The sequence below is a fragment of the Fukomys damarensis genome, unplaced genomic scaffold (genome assembly GCF_012274545.1).
Source record: "Fukomys damarensis isolate Sample0158 unplaced genomic scaffold, DMR_v1.0_HiC HiC_scaffold_4, whole genome shotgun sequence".
In the NCBI taxonomy this organism is placed as follows: Eukaryota; Metazoa; Chordata; class Mammalia; order Rodentia; family Bathyergidae; genus Fukomys; species Fukomys damarensis.
Window position 1 is genome coordinate 59,923,065 of NW_022900916.1, and position 21,199 is coordinate 59,944,263.

The 21,199-nt window shown below is 39.4% G+C and overlaps 1 protein-coding gene across 10 annotated transcripts in view; it reads right to left on the reverse strand.

Moving 5' to 3' along the window:
* Ppp1r9a (protein phosphatase 1 regulatory subunit 9A) overlaps window positions 1–21,199 on the reverse strand; it is a 307,086-nt gene that overhangs the window by 6,233 nt on the left and 279,654 nt on the right. For 5 of the 10 annotated variants that reach the window (XM_010603423.2, XM_010603428.2, XM_010603421.2 and 2 more), the window contains 6 exons: window positions 20,080–20,237; window positions 19,281–19,575; window positions 14,002–14,086; window positions 13,828–13,905; window positions 3,700–3,898; window positions 1,619–1,738 (listed from right to left, as the gene is read on the reverse strand). In XM_010603423.2, coding sequence (XP_010601725.1) covers window positions 1,619–1,738; window positions 3,700–3,898; window positions 13,828–13,905; window positions 14,002–14,086; window positions 19,281–19,575; window positions 20,080–20,237 — 935 coding nt within the window. Of the gene's footprint in view, window positions 1–817; window positions 842–1,618; window positions 1,739–3,699; window positions 3,899–13,827; window positions 13,906–14,001; window positions 14,087–19,280; window positions 19,576–20,079; window positions 20,238–21,199 lie in introns of all 10 variants that reach the window. The other 5 variants (XM_010603420.2, XM_010603417.2, XM_010603425.2 and 2 more) reach the window with 3 other exon arrangements.

Genomic DNA, 21,199 nt, shown 5'->3' on the forward strand with positions numbered 1-21,199 from the left:
TTTTTTTTGTACTGGCGATCAAACTCAGGACCTTGCACTTGCAAGGCAGGCAGTAGAACCTCTGAGCTAAATCCCTAGCCCGTGATGCATCACTCTGGATTCTAAGACATTAGAGTTTGGAAAAACACATTAAAAAAATGGAGACATCTTTCTCTTGGGAGAGAAGAGCATTTAAGCCCTCAAGCCTTCTTGGGGAAAATTTACAAACATTTTTTCATCGGAGCAAATGAAAACCTGTGAGGAAGGTAGGACATATCCATGATTATTTTTAATGCATGAGGAACCTGAGGCTCAGAAAGTCTGTATGATTTGTCCAAAGTAATGCAGCTAATAAGCAGTAGAGCTCAATAATAAGTGTTTTACTCCAAGTTATAGGCTCTATCCACAGTAGAACACTCTTTTTAATAATGCAGAGAGGCAGGTTACTTCCTGGGGTGGGGATGGTGAGCGATGAAGGCAATGTCTTGAGCAGAAGTCAGGAGTCACCTTGGTGACTCAGCTCACACGAGGACCAGAGAGAAGGGGATGAGGAAGCTGAGATGAAGGCAGAGGAGGTGAGGGAGAATGAACTGTGTCAAGTCAATGGTGATGCGAGAGAAACCGAGGGACTCTGGAGGTGCAATTTAGATTCTTTTCATTCTGGAATAGCTTTTAGCTAATATTTAGACAAGGGCAGAGTAAAGCTATTTAACACAAGGGAACCTTCCACTACAGAGGAAAGGGTTCTGATATTATGTGATTTTCAGTCATTCAAAAGAGAGAGAAGCAGGTAGAAACAATCCCACACAAGGCCTCACACAGCCCACGGATAGCTCACCTCGTCATCTATCATATCCAGGCTCTGAGTGAGGGGCAACAAAGGAACCGAGAAGAAAAGGGTTATAGAAACAGGACACACAACATACACAGTGCACCATTGAAATACAATACAAATCACTCCAAACTCGAAGAATATCCACAGAAAAATTTACAAGGAAAAAAACACTTTACGAAACAAAAATCATGTTATAAAGAAATAAGTATTTAATAAAAGCTAACATATCTTCACTTACATTGGCTCCTCCCAACCCCATCCGTTTCAGGAATGATGTCAATCTTTACTGGAATTTCCTGCCTCATTTACACTCTGATCTCCTGGTAATTCTTAACAAAGCTCATCTGGACCCTAGCTTCTGAGGAAGTGGCTTGTGCCTTCGTTTCTTTCCTTATCCCAGCTATGCCTCTTTACTGCGAAGACTCAGTCAGGGGGCACATCATATTCAGAAACAGTATCAGAATCACAGCACTGGGATGACAGGGGAGAAAGGAAATGGATCACTTGTAAACTTCCAAGTGATCTGAGTTGTTGCCTAGCTTTTGTTCTCCAGGGCCTACCCTCCCTATCATGTGTGTTTATGTATGCAAAAGGGACCCTGGAAAGCCTCAAGGATCTCAGAAACAATACTCTAATTTCATGTTGCCTGAGAGGGAAAGATATCATGCAGACTTCACTTTAAACATAAAACCATATTCCTGATGATTTCTACGCTGAATCTACCCTAAAAATACATTCCAGCGAGAATTCATATGTAAAACTCAGGAATGAGAAGGCTCTTCTGCCACAGTGCCTTGAGAGTACCTCGTCTGATGACAGCAACAAGGACGGAGACAGCCCTGGCGTTCTGGGTTCTGCTCCTAAGCCGCTCAGGTCTGCTGAACTGGTACTGCTAGGGCTGAAGTCATCATTGAAAGTAAAGTTCTGGAAAAAAATAAATGAATCTTGGTGTTAAATGAGCAGAGCGAGTGAAATGGAGGTAGGTGTGCTGCAAGTTCTCAAAGGGATCTTTTTAAGCACTTCTTAGAAGGAACTCAGGTTCAGTTCAGTGATGACCTTCATCTAGGCAGGGGCTGTGCATACAAAGCCTTTTGCAGTTGATTGGAATTCTGGGCACTTTCTGCATCGGATGAAAGAATAGGTGTTTTAAAGAATGATTCTTCACTCTTTTTCCAAGGGTACAGAATTCATTATCCTCTGTAACTGCTCAGAGGAGCAGTTATTATTAATAAGTTATTATTAATAAGCCTATTTTCTTTGACCCTACTTGTGATGAGTAACAGCCTAAGTAAAAATACAAGATTGTGTGGAGAGGCTGAGTTATTAGGAACAGATGGAGATTCATATCAGGAAGGGGGCTGGAGCCTCCCTGGGAAGGACTGCATGCAGCTGGCTGTGATAAATACCACGAGGAGCGGCAGATCCTCCCTGGTTGTTCCCTTTATGATGATGAGTTCTGGCCAACAGTGTGGTCTGACAACACACAACCAGTTATACACTGGGCTATAGCCCTCTCACGGCACCAGCAGACCACCAAAGAGGCCGTGGCCCAGAACTGGACAGCCACCCAGTGCAAGGAGATGGAGCAGGTGAGTAAAACTTGGCAAATACTTATTATGTTCATCAGATATTAAAATCAAATTTAACAAAGGCTGTAGAGCTGCTTTCGTGAAATATTTCAAACCAAATCTGGAGTCTGTTCAGTGCAAGATAACAGTTGAATTATTCCAGCAACATTAAATGTTTCTGAGCCAATACTAAAAGAACAAAATGGCCTGTTGCTGTCAAAATTTCTTTGCTAATAATTATTAGCTGGATTCTTGGGAATGCTAAGTACTTGACCAACATCATCTTATTTCATGTTGCACTTCTTTAGGAATTGGATCGTTAATGTCCCACTAGGTTCCCCAGAATTAGGCTTAGTGGGTTATGAAGAATAAATATGTCAGGGCCTGGAAAACTCAATACCCAAAAAACTCAAAAGATGGTTAAAACTAGAATCATGGGGTTAGGCCAAAACAATAATTAAGCAATAAGGCATTTTTTTTTTCAACACAAAACATAACCCCTGGTACTACTGATGAAGATGCGACCCCACACCCTGGTCAAAACCTTTGGAGCTGTTGATTTCAAGAAAAGAATTAAGTTCCAGTAATGTTAATCACATGTTTCTATTTGAGAGAGAAAAGTGAACACAGAAAGAAAGGAGACGAAACAAGTGAAAGTTAGCCACTGTGTGTGTTCCAATAAATGTTAGAGAAGGTTTGCAGTGTCATGCTGGAAATAACCATTGTGCATTTAAAAACATACTGAACTGTGCATCTAATTCCTACTTCGGGTAAAGTTAAAGAACTGTGGTGACAGATACAGCAGCTGGTCAGCATGTTACCTTGGTAAGAAAAGAAGGACTAAGGTGCCGTGTCAGCACTGGCTTCTTGTAAAGAGTTTCTTCTATTCAGAATTGAACACATACAGTCGCAAATTTACCTGTTTTCCAGTTAACTTTGAAGAGCACAGCAAAATAGTTTTGTAATGTAATCTGAAGCAGAATACTTAGTAAACAGATCTATAATACTGTTTCATGATTCAAATGCATCTTTCCCAGCATGGCTTTACTGTCAAACTGAGATTAAATAGCAGTACGTGAAAAGACAGGCAATTAGATAAATATACACTTGAGAATGGAGCAGTATTAAAGCAGGTGAAGGTTACACGAGGCGTTCTCTTCCCTACACAAGGAACACCATGCAGTGCCTATCATGCTGTTATCACACGGTTCCTCAGATCTCAAGCACACACACAGGCTGAGAATGTCTTCCAAAGACCGAAGAAAAGAAGGGGTTTGAGATTTTCTTGTTTGCTTTTGTAATCCACATGTTTTCTACCTTGGACCTCATTTTATCTGAAATTAGAGTCTCAGGAGAAGGTTGAAAGGGACTTGTAGGTGAAGGTGGGTTCCTGAAGGAATAGGATCCTTTCCAGCTTTCGTTAAACCACGAGAAAGGCATGCAAGGGGAACGGCTGGCCGCCTGGGCTGCTGCGTGTGGCTTGGGTTTCCAGTTTTCCAGCCTGTCTCTGAAGAACCTGTTTCGTGAAAAGAACAGAGCTGTGAGACAAAGAAAAGGGAAAAAAGAGGTACTGAGCCAAATTCTGAAAGGACTCCCGAAATAGTTTGATAAACTGCTCCACTTGACAGAGTACCAATTTTGCACTCTGGGCTATAAGACTACTCTTAATAGTTATCTTTTCTGCATCTAAATGGGTTCTTAGGCAATAATCAACATTCTCAAATTGCTACTGCTGTGGCGAACTTTTATTAAGTGCATGTAGTAAGTATATTGGTTGAATTAAAACCAGGGAGGCACCGTCTTTCAGGAGCTGCCCTCAGCTTAGTGACCACAGCATTCTGTCTGGGTGATGTGTCAGGGCCTCACCGTTCCCGAGTCACTTCAGCTCGTAACAGCACCCTTCCTGCTTCCTCTGATCTCAGGTCCCCAGTTGTTCATGGCTTTAGGAAATGATATATTTAAATAATTTGGGGGCTCCAGAGCTCATGATATTTTAATCAGAACCTGTAGCTTCTGGTTTTTCATCACAATCTCAGCATTTCTTTCACAGGAGGAATGTGACCTGAAGTTCCACATTCCTCTGGGTGGTTTAGGGCCCCACCTCCTGACTATGTGGCCTTGGGCCTTCTCTCATCCTCTATTTTCTCAGCTGTGCAAGGTAGATATTTGTATGAATCTCAGGTGTGGTTAAGAAAATACACTTAAAATGCTCCGAAAACTGTCAATATATGTAAGTCTATGTTTATTGTTTGACATTTTTAAAAGGACTCAAAGGCATTTGAACAACACAGCATGAAAACAGATTTTCCCCTTCATGTAGGTATTCACTGTATTTCTCTCCTGATGAGCAGGAAAGTTATTATCAGGAGCCAACCTAGGAACAGATATTGGCTTATGTTCACCTTGAAAGATGTCAGCCTCAACAAATCCAAATGATACCCAATGCAATACCTATCATTTGAAAGTTACTCAAATAATAATTAAGTGCCTAGCTCCTACATGTATGCTGACTTTCAGATTTATCACATCTCATTTAAAAAAAATTGATATAAGCAATAGAACTCCTAAAATTTCCAGTTGATTTCCTAATATTACTGTAAGAACCAAACGGAATAACGAGTGTAAAAGCCCTAAGTAACTCATAATAAATACGCAAACATAAAAGGATTTATCTTTAGTATATTTTATATAGAATTTATCTTTAAGACAATTTTAAGACAACTAAAGAGAATGGAGACATCAGTGAAGTTTTGCTAAACTACTGGGATCAGCAGGTTGGATGAACAAAATTCCTGGTCACATTAGAGTCCTAGAAGACCTACTGACTTTAATAGTGTATTTCTGGAAAAAAAAAAAAGTGGGAGAGTTTCCAGGGTAACAGAAAAAGCTCAACCAGTGATATGGCACCCTTCGATTTCATCCTAAAGTCTAAATTTAAAAAGACAAATTATCTCCTTCATCTATTTATTATCATGAGAGAGAGGGATTATAGACAAATTTCTCATGCACATTTCTAGTACCACAAATTCTTGGTGCTATTAGGAACTTACACAACTGCGCCTCATCTGATTCAGATAAATCTACATGTGCCACGCTTCTGCTGGTTGAAGCTTTCTCTAGTTAACTTTCTTTGTCCTCTGTGTGGATTCCGTGTTCTTTAGCACTCACTCTGGGTTGGAAGTTCGTGAACTTTAAATGAGAATCTTATTTCCTTAATGCACACAGATTCAATTCCTAGAGAACCTCTGGCCTGCAAACACATGCTTCTGGGGGAGACAATCGCAGCTTTTCTCACAGCCCTGGGAACGCTTCCTTGAAGCCTCATCTCACGGCACTCGCCCCCTTGTCCTGGTCAAATGCAATCACAGACCTCTGGGGAGGCAGATCTCTCTGAGTTCTCATTCTCTCTCTCTCTGGTCATAATTTAACCTCAAAGGTTTGTCCCAAATCTTAGGGACCAAAGCTTAGGTCCCAAATTCCACTAAAAATGCTCAGATTTCCCTAACTGTGTAGAAACATAAAAAATGTTTTCTGAAGTCCCACACTCATTTGGCATAATCTGGGGAAAAATTGGACTTGACGATCAAGGCACTTTTACAAATACTTCCATCCATAATTCTAATAAGTATGACAGTCCTTAAAAATACAGCTGCTGTTTTAAAGTTTATGAAGAAGCCATAATTAGTAAGAGGATGACAAGCTTATCCTACTCATAAGTGAACTGCCTCTGTAGCAATGTCTTTAGAACCACCACCACAACCTTTTAAAAAATTGGCAGGGAATTAGAATGTTGATTCTTAATTATCATTCTCTTGCCTTATTTGGAAAGGACTTTTGGTTGTCCAAACCTTGGTGAGACAACATTTGAAAAAAAATCTGAAGGCCACATGTAATTAAACTCTTCTATAAATTCTCTCTGCCAGGAAAATATTCAAAACTAATAATTCCACATGGACTTGTACAACTAGCACTAGAAGTAGGGCTGGGGCCATGGAACCCTGGCCTCTGCTGATACCCCTTGGCTTTTTCTGCAGCTTTATACACCCAGATTATGGAAAAAGGAAAAATCTTGCAGAAACAAGAAAAGCCCACTTGCAAGGAGACAATCACTCTTCCTACAGTTGCAAATAACCAAATTCTGAGATATTTTCAAGAGTGTTTTCTATTTCTCCAAGAGAATCAAGACTGGAGAAATAAATTCTTGATGGTTTTGAAAATGATTTTTGAAGGATCAAATAGCTATGTGATCTATACTTCCTTCACCTTCTTTTTTTTTTAGCTGTACCTTAATGGCTTGTTATCATTTTGGAAAAATAGAGTCACAAGTCACTACTTAATCCCTGATTTTTTTTTTTTTTTTTTGCTAGGAAGTAAAACAAAGAATGGCTTGAAATTCAGTCTTCAGTACCCATAGATGTTTTTTGGGAGACAGCATTTCATGGCATTTAGATGGTTAAGGCTAATAACTCTATAGAGCAAATAACTCATTTACATACAACCTGAAACCAATTTATCATGGAGTTGCCACCCCAAAATTAAATTTCTCAGCTAAACATTCCGTGGTTATTTTGTCAATGTTTTAACTTGAATACAAAGTTTGTGAAGTACCAAACAGTTAGATGGCGTCAGAATCTTCATTTAAATTTCACGAACTTCCAACCCAGAATGAGTGCTAAAGAACCCTGAATCCACACAGATGACAAAGAAAGCTAACTGAAGAAAGAGAGCTTCAACCAGCAGAAGTGTGGCACATGTAGATTTATCTGAATCAGATGAAGCTCAACTGTGTAAGTTCCTAACATCACCAAGAGTTTGTGCTACTGGAAATCTGCATGAGAAGTTGTCTATAGATTCTTTCCTCAAATTTTACTTTTTTATTTCAGTCCTAGGGATGGAACTCCAGGCCTTGCTCATGCTAATCACTATAAAACTATACACCCAGTCTACTATAAAACTATACACCCAACCTGTAATCTTAAAATTTTAAATTCATTTAAACTCACTTTAATGTTCTAGAACTCAATTTTTTTCTTGCACGTGCCTTGTTTTCAGTGATGAAGAATGAACTGAGGGCCTTCACTAAGTTCCCAGCCATTTTAAAGTTTTGACACAGGATGTCATTAAGTCACCAAGTTGCTTAAACTCTGGATTCTCCTGCCTCAGCCTCTCAGAGTACTAGAATTACAGGTATGCACCGAAACGCCTACTTAGATTTGTGTTTTTAATATATGGAATAAGTCAATCACATTGATGAGAGTAATAGGATATTTTAAATTACTACAGTTATAATTTTAACATTAGATATGTTAGAGTCTCTCAGATTTTAGGAATTTAAAGTCCTTGAAATGAACACTCCCAGAAGTTGGTGAGTGCAGTTACAACAGGAGGGTTCTGAGGGGAATGAGTCTGCCCTACTAGAGCTGAGGTGATGTTCTTCACAGGTCTGCATGGGAGTGAGCGCCTTCACCGGGCGGGGCAGGCAGTGGTGAGGTGTTCATCTATACCAAGCGCACACATCTCAGTCCCCTCTCTGACGGCCTACGTCCACTCGGCCAAAATGACCACGAAGCAGGCAGGCCCTCTGCCTGACAGTGACAGGGCACAGCAGACCTCTGCGTACCTGTCAAGCTCACCATCCTACCTGATTTCTCTAAAGCCTCTGGGAGAAATACCAATCATGAAGGTGCACCTGCAGTGTGATCCAGAGAGCCCGTTCATTCAGGAAGTCACAGATGTCATCCCTGGATGAACGAGACAGCCAGTAAAGTGTGGCTGAAGAATACTCTGTCTCAGATCCCTCCCAGAATATAGACAATAATGTTAGCCATTTATAATTTATTAAAGATTTAAAATGTACTGAATAATGTGACTTCCTCAATCTTCTCAACAACCCAAAGCATGTGGAATGTGTCTATATGTGTGTCTCATTTCGTAGGAGGCACAGAGTGGCCAAATAACTTGCCCAAGAGAAGTGGCAGAGCTGAGATTTGAAGTCAGGTTCTTAACGATTCTGACATTATACTCTTGGTTTTCACTGAAAAGCCACTATTAATCTCCTTTTTCCATATTTTAAAAATTAACTTTATTGGTACATTTTAGATATTCAATATAATGACATTCATCATTGGAAATTTGTACCTTTACATGATCCATCTTGATTTTAATTTGGTCCCCATTCCTCTGCCCTCCCTTCTATCCCTCCTTCCCTATTTACAAAGACTTGGTTTTCATTTTTTTTCATTTTCTCATATTAGTCCCATTCCCTTCTTTCCTTTCCCAGCCCCTGCCACTTTCCCTTTGGTCCTTTTATTCCTACTTCACATTGTCTATTATACCTTTTGACCCTTATTTACATTTTTAGTTTCTCACACCAGAAAAACTATTCAGTATTTTTACACATCGGTCCTATTTATTTCACTTAAGAGTATCATTTGGATACTCATTTGGAACAAAAGGAGAACAAGAAGAGTATCATTTGGAACAAGAAGAGACCTAGAATAGCAAAAGCAATTCTAGGCAACAAAGACAGGTAGTGGGTATCACAATCTCCAACTTGAAACTATACTATAAAGCTTTTGTGATAAAAACAGCATGGTACTGGCAAAGAAACAGACCCAAGGACCCGTGGAACCAATGAGAAGATGCAGAAACAACTCCAGACACATTCAGCCACCTCATCTTTAACAAAGGAGCCAAAGACCCTCACTGCAGGAAACATAGCTCTTTAATAAATGGTGCTGGAAAAATTGGGTTTCAACTTGCCAAAGATTAAAAGTAGACCTATATCTCTCATCATGTCTAAAACTGAAATGGATTAAAGATCTAAATATTAAAAGAGAAACACTAAACTGGCTTGAAGAGAGGTTAGGTAGAATTTTTGAAGACACTGGCATAGGAAAAGATTTCATGAACATAATCTCAGTTGCATGTGAATTAGCAAAAACAATCAACACATGGGATCTCTTCTTATTAAAACGTTTCTGCACAGCAAGAGAAACGAACAGCATGAAGAGACAACCCACAATGTGAAAAAAATTTTTTTACCACTTGTTCCTTAGACAAAGTTCCTAATCTAGTATAGAATATATAAAGAACTTTAAAAAAATCAGACCTCCCAAATTGAAAGACCTAATCTAATTTTTCCTTATATAATTTACTTTTTCTTTTGAAGGGAAGTGTTTGGGAATTGAATCCAGGATCTTCACATTGAGTTATATTTCCAGCCCTTTTAAAATTTTTCTATTTTTTGAAGCAGGGTCTCACCAAGTCACTAAGTTCCCCAGACTGGGTTCAAACATTCAGTCCTTCTGCCTCAGCCTCCCAGAGTGCTGGGACTACAGGTGTGTGCCACCACGCTGGGCTGAATTCACTTTAAAAGTAAACTATGTTGTTGTATAGCATGTACTTTTATATATAAACTAATTACAAACATCCCTTCTTTGCCTTTTGGCTAAGATCAAGTGTAGGATAAACAAATTATTTTTGAAACCAACAGACTAGGATATACATAAAAGAATAAGAATGAATACAAGGATTTAGTTTTCACAGAATCATACAAATGAAAACTATCCAACAGAAATAATTTAAATAATATATATAAATTTAAAATTTCCAGGAGCTACATGAAAAATAGAGGCAAAATTGATTTTAGTAATATTTTATCTAACCCCTGAATCCAAAATATTATTTTAACATGTAATCAATATTATAAAATTCGTATTTCACACGCTTGCTTTTTCATGCTAGGTCTTGGGTGCGGTATGCATTTCCTTCTATAGCACATCCTGTCACAGATGAGCTCAGCAGCTGTTGTCTGTCTAGAGGTGACCACATGGAACAGAAGATACAGGGATGGACAAGGAAGTCAGAAAACATGTAGTTTCAGCCCAACTCATTTGTTTTGCTTTTGGTAGTGAACCAAAGTGATACCATAGAAAGTCATGACCGCTACCTTAGATTTCAGATCAGAGTTGTTTCTACCATTCACACTGCCGGGGTGCGTGAGATTTGCTTCCACAGAGGTGGGTGTGCCATCTCTCCCTGGCACTCTCCACCACGTACCATCTGTCTTCCTCTGACGTGCACGCTTGCTCCCAGGACTTCCCAGGCAGTGTCTAGATACGGTGCTTTTCCCAGAGCTCTAGGAGAGGTTCATCCCACATCTGTGGCCACATACTCCACTTGGAGTTCAGGACAGGGCTTTACCTGACCTTTTGGTGAGTATGTGAGAGGATGCTCACGCTCTGCTAACCAAGTGCTTCCTGCTTTTGTTATTGGTGATCCTGCTTATTTAAATCAGAATGCTCACAGAGTGGATACTTGAAAAGGCCTAGAACCAAATCATATTTGTTGGGTTTATTATTATCTCCACCTATCTTTTCTATTCACCTCATGATGGTCAGGTATCTGAATCATTAGGTCTCCACAGGAACAACAGAGCAAACCACTCTGGAGTGGGGGCAGGGGGGCCAAATTAAAACCAAGACCAAATACAGCAAAAGTCTTGCCTCTTTAAAATCTAACAGCCACAGGCTGTAAGCGACTGATGACCTCAACTGATTTTAGCTACCTATTAAGAAGTGGATGAGAAACCTGCAAGTGAAGATTATCGACACAAGTTTGTGAATCCTTCCTCCCTTTTCTCAGCAGGATGCAAAGGGGGATGAGTCTGTCCAGCTCTTCTCCGTAATTGCAGTGTGACCCTGCAGGTGACGAGGCTTCTGCCCACCTACCACAGGGGCTCTGCAAAACCAGCTGAAGCTCCTACTTGGGCGGTAATTCTGTTCTTCTGGGAATATGTCTGAGAAGGTTCTGGGCCCATTATTAACCCATACAAGAGGACAGAGAACCTCATTAGATGTGATTAGTGTTACCCAGTTACTCTGATAGTTCAACAGTTGTTTTTGGAACAGAGAACATCCATCTCCTTTTCTTCTATTTCAGTTGTATGAATCTCTTTCTATTCTGCCAAAATTCCACTGTAATTGCAAATAATTATAAAATTATGAGTCTGACTGAAAATTATTTCTAGCATCAGTGCTGTTGAATTATCTGATACTAATGGAGCAGGGGGGACCCAGAATTAGTTTTCAGAAAGATACACCATGCCAGGAAGGCAAACTGGAAGCCTGACTACAGTTCAAAAGCTGGTATCAGCTGTGCTAACAAGCATGCTGGAGACCAACCACCCAGCACCCAGCACCCAGCACCCATTTCGCTTGTGGTCTAGTGACCACTCAGCTATACCATGAAGATGTGCTGATTTTCACCCAGAGTTAGTCATACTAGTAACTTAGCCCTGCCAGATGATGTTGAAGCAGGACATAGAGAAAAACAAAGCCTTCCCAGCCTTGGGCCGTTTCCCTCCCAACTCCAATCTCTCCCCACTCCCTTGTAGCTGTAACTTGCTGTTCTGGTACAGATAAAATTAACAACTATGTCCCGTAAACAAAGTTTATGACACTCTATTCTCATATGACTCATAAGACACTGCCTTCTCTCAAGGCAAAGTTACAAAACTGTCTGCCTTTGTCCTGTTCTGGTAAACTCACTTGCTGTGTTACTCGAAAAACCATTCCCTTTGACAAAATGGGGAACTGTTCTTTTTCAACACTCAGCTGTGCCGTTTTAGAAACAGTCTACTGAGCCGGTGCATATACCTTAAATAAATCCTCCTGACTCCCATTTGGTTTCTCCTTTCTCTTGGAATTCTGCAACATTGTATTCATGCCTCTCTAGGTAGAGCTTCAAAGTCGGGGCAGTGACCACCTCTGATGCCCAAAGACAAAAGGAAGGGTCCAGTTCAGCTTCTCCCCTACTGTGTATTGGCACATCTGCTATTCCCTTTTCTTGGGCTTTCTAAGCTTTCTCCTTTGTACAGCATCAAGGAATACCAGTCTAGTAAAAGTAATGGAATTACTATTTGGGAATTCTCTCTTCTCCATCTACACCCCAATACAGTTTCCTGTAATACTGAGAGGGTACAATTTCTCATTAATGCAGATATGAGGGGAGAGAGACAGAAAGGAGAGTGAGGGAGGAAGAGAGGGACAGAGAGAGAGAGGAAGAAGGAAGAGAAGGACGGAGGAGGGAGTAAGAAAAGAGAAAGGAAGGCAGGAAGAGGGAAAGAGGGAGAGGAGAAAAGGAGAGAGGGAAGGAAAGAAAACAACAGGGAACATCTACAATGTGGTTAAATGACCCTCAAATGCTTTTAGAGCCTTTAGCATTTTGTCTGTTTCTTCCTTGTTATTAATCCCCACATTTTCTAAAGAAATCAAAGCATCATCAGAAGCATAAGTACTAGGGGTAGCACAGTGTGCTGGAGAGAAATCTGGACTGAAGTAAGGGCTCCACCTTGGCCTTAACTGCTTGCTACAGAATAAGCAAATCAGTTAAATTCTATGAAGTTGTTCTATACAGTACTACTATCTGAGGGTCAGATGAAACGATAAATGTGAAACCACTTTGAAATCTGCAAGTAATAGCGTGAAACTGTTGTTTTATTATTTTTAACACATCCTCTGTGTCAAATACCATTTCAAATCCTTATAATACCCTGGAAGGTAGGTACAGTCTCACCTTCATTTACATGAGAAGACAGCAGTAAGGTGGGCTCCATAGCGCGCCCAAGATTTAAAAGGCCTAAATGGGAGACCCATGATTCAAATCCAGACAGTTGGATTTCAATGCTTTATGCTTTAAAATTATGTAATCTCAGAATAACATTGAGAAAACCAGACAACATGCTGTTCTAAACTCCTCTACAGAAAAAAAATCTTTACTGAAAAGTATACATGGTTAATGGTGCCTGCAAAGTGCTGCAATTAAATAGCCAAGTCTTGCTGACATGGTGGTACATGCCTATAATCTCAGCACTTTTGAGGCTGAGGAGGAGGATCATCACAATTTCAGGCCAGCCTGGGCTACACAGTGAGTTCAAGGCAAGCCTGAACTCTGAACTACAGCATGAGATCCTGTCTTTAAAAAAAAAGTATGAAAAAATCCAATTCTGTCCATAAAGAGATGGTAGTCACTCTTACATACACGTGGATGAACCAGTTCTGAATGCCGAGGTACTTAAGTGCAAAATTAACCTTTCAGACTTAACAAAAAGGGAACGCATTAGAATTGTGGATAGCCAGGCAAAAAATCTGAAATATGTCTAAAGTGCCATATATAATTAGCTAAAACTTTGACTGAAATTATTCATGAGCCCCTAATTCTGCAGTTAAGGCCCAAGGCCCAAGGCCAGATGTAGGGTGTAACTAAGGTAAGAAAAATACAATTTGTACAAATACTGATTGTACAATTTTTCTTTGATCTCAACTTTAGAAATAACACTTCAGCTTAGAAATACCAACCACTAATTTTTGTTAGCAATGAAAAGAATGGGTCAGAAAGTTTAGGCATAGAATTAAATTTATGTTCTTTATCACCCACCCGTACCTGCTACCTGCAGAAAACCTATTGGCTTCTTTTTCTTTCCATTTCTTTCCCTTGCTGCAATTCCTTCGCAGAGGTGTCCTATAATGACAGCATACAATCAGAAAGTGGAAGTCACTTGCCTCTTCTAGGTCTCCTTTTACAGAGAGCTTGCTTTTGGCATCACAAAGTACTTACCCCAGATCCACAAACTTCCTCCTAATTTTTCCTCCTTGCACCAACAAGCTGGGCGCCCTTGGTGATTTGGGGCATTTGGCATCATCTAGGATATATATATATATATATGAGAATGACCAACCATTATTTTGTATTATTTAAAAAATTTATTAGTACATGTTTGCAGTCAAGGTTTACATTCATCGCGCAGAGTTGGTGCATGTCTATACCACATCTTAATTATGTTTACTTCCCTTTCCCCACCCTTCCATGTCTTGGTCCCCCTATTATTTAAGTCATGAATCTAAGGTCAGTGTATCCAAGGGGTTTGCCTAAATTCTTAAACGTAGAGGGAAATAATGGGTGTTCCTTTAAGAAGACACAGCTGTGTTGCAAAAAAGTTACTTAAGCAAAGAGGTGCTGTGGAACAGAGCCAGCACCAGAGCGTTAGCTTTAACTACACTGGAATGACTGAGATTGGCAAGAACGGCTATTCTCACGTCACCCTATGGTTTAAAGCAGGACCAAAACAACTTTCCTTTTGTTCCTTCTCTGGCCCCAGATCTTGACTTGAAAGCCTGGGCTCTGTTCTCCAAACTTTTCCTGCTTTTGGGTTTTTATGCCTTCTGAAGGAATCCAACCCAGTTCTGCCTTAACTCCTGAGAGTCTGGGAGATTTAGGGAGAAAATGAGCTAGGTTTTCCCTTCTGCCTCTCTCTTGCTAATACTGTAATGGCCTGTGGCTAATCCTGGGATAAGAGAGGGCAGAGGAAATGGGGGAAAACTTCTTAAGCAGGAGCTCAGCTATAAAACATTTATATTTTTAGGTCTTTCTTAATAGCTGGGTTAGAGCACAACTTGGCTGGCCATCCATGATGCAGAAGATGCCAAAATTTCCTCAGTGCTTGGAGCTGCTTCTTTGAGTAATGCTGATACTCTAAAGGTATTAGCTGGCAGGGGAGGGGACACACAAAACAATGCCAACACCAATCAGAAGAGAGACTTTGTAAATGGACTTCAATGTCACATAGGAGAACTAGATCCCGCTGGTGGCACTCACTCCTCCTCTGACCGGGTAGATAATTCCTAAGGCTCTGCCTGAAACTCTTCAGCAAAGCATGATGTTAGGTGTCATGTTTCAACATATCCAATGACCCAAGATGATTAACGAGTGGTATTTCAAACTTGATGGCTGTGTGAAATAATTCCTTTCTAATTGTTGATATTTATCTGTCTTTATCTTTTTAAATTTCTAGGAATTTTGGCATGGAATGCAGAAAGAATAGTTCCCTTAAGATAGTGTTTGTTTAAACTGCATGCTAATTTTGCTTAAGATTGTTTGCTTTGGGAGAAATTTTTAAACAGACCAACAAACATCCTTTAAAAAAAAGTGTGCACCTAGTTCTTATTTGGGAGCGTGACTCTAAATCTCTCAAGCAGCATAAGATACTGATAAATACTCCACGGACTTTTAGTCATGAGCGTTTTGTATTTTTAATGATACTCAGATTATAATGATCAATTTCTTGAAATGTACATAATGAAATATAAGGGTCAGAAATATATCTGTGTCAAAATCCACTTTTAGCCTTAAATACTTATGAATATTTCTATCATTACTATTTGAGTAGTCAAATTGAATAGCCACAGATGTGACACGTACACATAAAAAAATTCATAGACAAGGCATAAATGCTTTTTTCTATGGTGATTTTGCTAATGGACATTTTTCTTTTAAACAAAGACAGATTTCTATTTTCTTAAAGAAACTGAAGACAAGAAAATGCTGCATTCTACTAGATCAATCTTAAGGCAACTCTTAATGGCCAGGACTGTTCACGGTTCAAAGTAGGCTGTCTGATTATCTTCTGAATGAGCAGGAGCGGGGAGCTGTTGTAAGGAGTGCGGAGAAGGCCGGCGCAGACAGCGCACAGGGAGACAGACGCTCTGTAGCCTGGTTGTAGGGGCGTACGAGGACACAGGGGACCAAGAGCTGGTCCTGCCCATCACAGAGCCTGCTGCCAGGTGGCCTCACATCACTGTCTCACACATCTGTCAAAGCGTGTTCCGAGAAACACTGCAATGAATGCTTCCACAGAGCCAGAGAGGTAAAATTAAGAAGTACACACAATATCCTTTCCCATTGTAGACCAATAAAATCCACCTTTTATGCACATTAGAATTTGTAGTCTTCATGAACATCAATGCTGGACTGGTATGATTTCAGGAAAGAAGAAATATCACATTTTATTTATTTATTTAGCTTTATAAAAGTTTTCCATTATGCTCCCCTGGCCCTCCTTTTGAGGTGCGGGGGAATCAAACCATCAGGCTTTCAAAAAGGCCCTTAAATTGAGTGTGTCAGCTTTAGGCTCTGGCAGGTTGGCTTTTATTTTTGAAGGCAATAAATGACCTCCTGATAGGCAAACCCTAAGGTTTTTTCTTGGCCTGCATTCTCCTTAGCGTCACCTCATCAAGACATGTGACTGCCCTTTTAGGACGGGGACTTCTACACTCAAGCCCTTCCCTGGCTCCTCTCCTGAGCTGCTGACTTCCTCTGCTTATAAAATGAGTTACTCGTGTTTTCCCCGTGTCTCCACTTTGCTGCTTTCTGTTAATGACAAACGGCGTGCTCTGAGGCTTCAAGCCCTGTGCTAGATTCCGATTCCCTTCCTCCCAATTCTCCAAGAGTTCTCGTATTGCTCTCTCCGGCCATTGCTCGTGGCTCCTCTTTACTGCCTTTCACCCTGCAGGATCTCCTCTCACCTTCCCTACCTCCAGTCTAGTCTTTCTCATTCCTCAGTTGGAAACAATTTTGTGGTTTCCTACACAGTACTGAGTGCTAAATATTTCATTCTATAGCTGTAGAATACCTGTTTGCTTTGATGCAGCTGCTCTTCTCTGCCCAAACAATCTCCTTTAGTCAGCTATGATTCAGCTCGGCTGATCTGAGTGTATACACTTATTTTTGGAAGTGAAATTGGAGGGTTTGAGACAAGTACATTACTGTGAAACTGCTACCATAACCCATATTTTAGGTTAATTAATAAAAGTTTTTTAAGCCATTAATTCTTTTGAAGGTAAGCCAATATCATAGTCAAGCTATTCACTAATCTGCCAAGCACTTTTGATAAATTAAGAGACCTGACATAAATTCTCTGGCTTCCACTGGCATTTTGTACTCCCTGGGGGCCTCAAAAGAGCTGTGCTTTGGACCTGTCTGTGGAAAAGAACTGTAAAAGGGACAAGCTTATGGAAGAACGCCAATGAGAGGGCCGAGGATTTAACTCAGTGGTTCCACCACCTGCCTAGCAAGTGCAAAAGACCTGAGTTCTATCCCCAGCACCCTTCCCCCCAAAAAAAAGAAAAGAAAAGAAAAAAGAAAGCCAATGAGAAAATATCAGGAACAACATTCTGCAACTGATGACGGGTTAGGGAATAATGTAAGCCCCACAGCCAAAGGTATTTTCATGTTTACTAGGGAAAATTCCTGATCTGTTAAGAGAAAAATTCGTACACAGTTTTAAAAAAAATGTAGAGATGCCTTCGTGCCTGCAATGTATGAATGTGTCCTACACTACCGCTAGCACTAAAAGACAGAATTCTTCAAATTTCAGCCTGAAGACTTTGGCTATGTGCCAAATTCGGAAATTGGCTAATTTAAATGTCACATCTTTCATTATTAGTAAGATTGATCATCTTTATATACCTTATAAATAATGTGAGTTTTCTCTTTAAGGAATGGACAGTTTATTTCCTTAGCCTATTTCTCATTTTTTAAAAAGGAATTCTTTACAGCTACTTGTATATTAAAGTCTAGCTAGTAATCTTGTACATAGAGTCCTTTTTATGTTTATTGACTACAGAAATTGACAGTATTTTTTTAAATAGCTATAAAGGATAAACAAAAAAAACCCTATAAAATAAATGTGCATTTGTTACCCTACCCGGCACTAGGCTTTACAAGAACTAGGCCTTCAGTACACCGTTCCCCAGCCTCCCTGGCACCTCCTCCAGGTAACTCACTTTGTCACTCCCACTTGTGACCTCAAACTTTCATCTGCATCTCTAAATAACCTACCAGTTTTAACTTCATAGAAATAGAATCATAAGCATTTTTCTGTAATTCGTTGTATCCCATTAATGTTTTTTCCACTGTATATATATATATGAATAAGATTATATTTCAATGCAGTTTATTACTTTCTTCATGTTTCCTGCTGCACTCACTGTATGAATTGACTATAATTTATTCATTCTTCTGATGTTGTTATCAATACAAGGTTACTAGGACTATTCTTGTACATTATTCTTACTAGACATGCGCAGGCTTCTCTTGGATCTATACATCTATACAGAGTTACTGTCATTTAAATTTGTTTGTATCACACTATCACAGAAGGATGTCCATAAATATTACGTGTAAAACAAGGTGACAGGAATATGATTAGAATTCCATTTTTGTAAAAAAAGGTAACAAGTATATAAAAACAAAACACACATACACCAAAGAGTATTGTGTGCATGTGTACATTTTGTTCAGACGGAGAAGGTGAAATAATGAAATCTACTTGGTTACTTTAAAAGGAACATATCAGATATAGAAGGAAGCTATGCTTTATAGTTCTCTGTATTAACTTGATGAAGCCAGAATCTATTGCTTCTGTAAACTTAAAACACAATTCAAAAGGCAAACTATCAACATTGCTATAAAATTCTGGTATAATTCTAGGAGCCTATTTTAAAATTGAATCGACTAACTTCCCTGCACTACTTTATTACAGCTGTTCTATTACACTCTTTGCAATATAAATCATCATTGTGAAAATTTACTCTAAATAAAACTCAATTAAGTGATAATGACCTTTGTAATTTTGAGCTTAATATTGGTTTTCTCAGATGACAATGTTCATGTTTATGGAAACACTGAGGCTGCTATTCTATAAAATCTTTAGAATGTCATAAAAATAATTCCTTTCAATAATAAATCTGTAGAGGCCTGGGGATTTAGCTCAGTGGTTGCACTGCCTTCCTTGCAAACACAATATCCGGAGTTCAGTCCCTGGTACCAAAAACAAACAAACAAACAAATAAATCTGTGGAATGCTAAAGAGATAAAAGAAGTAGACTAACAGGAGAACAAAAGAAAACACCTGGGACTAAGGATTTTGCTTATCCTATAAGGTAAAAGGAAAGCAAAAGACTTATGATGAGGAAAAAAACCTATTTTTTAAATTGTACAAATTGAGCTGTTGGTGGAGTTAAACAAAGGAAAAGCAGAACAACAAAAATTAACAATACCTTTTTCTTGTAGTGTTTTCTCGGCGATGGCCTGATGGAGGCAAGGAGAGTCTTCTGCAGCACAGTCACAGTCTGAAGGTGAGGAGAGGGAAGAGCCTCCCCACACAGAGGAGACAAGCGCCCCATCTGGGTGCAGTGGTCCTTGACACTCAGCTATGTGGTCAGTTGAGAAGGACGTGTGGCTAGCCACTCGGGTGAGGGGCAGAACCCCAGAATCTGATTCTGGAGAAGTTCTCAGACCCTTGGGTGGCAATGATTTGGAAACATGCATGTGGTTACAGAGACTGTCTGAAGGCTGTTGGTATAAGAGATTATAAAGGAGGTTATGCCAGTTCTCTGCAATACTTACTCTGAAATAAAAATGACCTTGTTTTAGTGAATCCCCATGAAAAGAAATTGTTTTGTTGGTTTGCCAACCAAAATGCATAGTTCATAACAATTCCCTATGTTAACATTATAGCTAACACAGATACCCAGGACATACAGAAACAATTGCTTGTATATTCATTATTTCCCACTACATAAAAACTAATAGCTGAACATCAAAAGCACCATCCTGAAATACAACAATATAGAAAATGCTCTTGGCTAGTGTGCTGAATGAGTAGAAAAAAGAATTTGAATTATAACAATATATCAAGTTGCATAAGAATTCAGGAGAGAAAGACATGAGTTACTCTAGTTGTTTCCAGCTAGGGCATAAACATAGACTCTGGTTGTGAAATAAGCATTATTTTCAAAAAGCTATAGGAAAATAGTACAGCCTAATACACGTCTGAAAATGGTTAAGGGCTCTCACCTTTCGCTCTAGACTGTCCTCTCCATCTGTGGAACTGACGCTGTCATAGAGTCTTGTCCTCGTGGGCCTCTGGCGCCTGTTCTTCACTGAGAGCTGGGCACGAGTTTTCAGTGCTTTTGAATCGAGGCGCTCTGTCTCTGGAATGGCCTCATTCAAGTCTAAGATAGGAACATAATAATTAGTAATCAAAATAATCAGTGAGAGAAACTTCTGGAGAGGATTGACAAAAGGACCAAGAACACTGACAACAAAATCTCAAGGTTACCTCTAACATCAGGAAACAGATGACAACCATTATAGTCTGATATATCACAGGTAACAAAGAAATCAGTGGGTTTAGAGCAATGTACAAGGTCTAATGGAAGAAACTAACACCAAAGGTGACCAAGGCAACAACAAAAATCTAACATCCAAAGAGCGTAAAATCTTTCTATGAAATAATTATAAAAATATTGTTAAAGAAATAATATACAATAGGGCAAGTTCTTGCCCCCTCCCCATTTTTTTCATAAAATGTTCTGTTCTAGGAATGTAATATGTTATAAACTCAAAACATCAGAGCATTTTAAGTTACGCCTCTTTATTAAACCAAGCACTTGTCCAAAGGTGCTAAGAAATTAAATATATGTTTGCACAGGAGATACAGCCACTGAATGACAGTGTTTATAGAACAGTTTTGACTTTTTATTTCCTATACTTTAATGAACAATGAATATTCAGAAAAATCAGACCACTCAAGTACATATGAAGAACAACTACATATTTTCTAACTATTCTCTTTATTTTTTATCACCAATAGGAAAAATAATCTCCTTGATTACTTCAATTTCCTTCTAAGAATTTATCAGTTGTGATAACTGGGAGAAAGTTGACCTTACAAGCTCTGTTTACATATAAAATGCAGAATTCTGCATAGATGAAAGCAATAACATGATCATAAACGCCGCAGTGTCCGAACATTTTGCATCCTTTCTGTCACGTCTGGACTACGTGCTGCACAACACAAACACTGCCTTTTGCTCCACCTCATTTGTCCTTCATCACAAAGCCTTTATTCCTCTCCTAAAGCTCAGAAACTTTAGCAGCCTGCCCTGATTTACATAGCTACTTGATGAGTTGC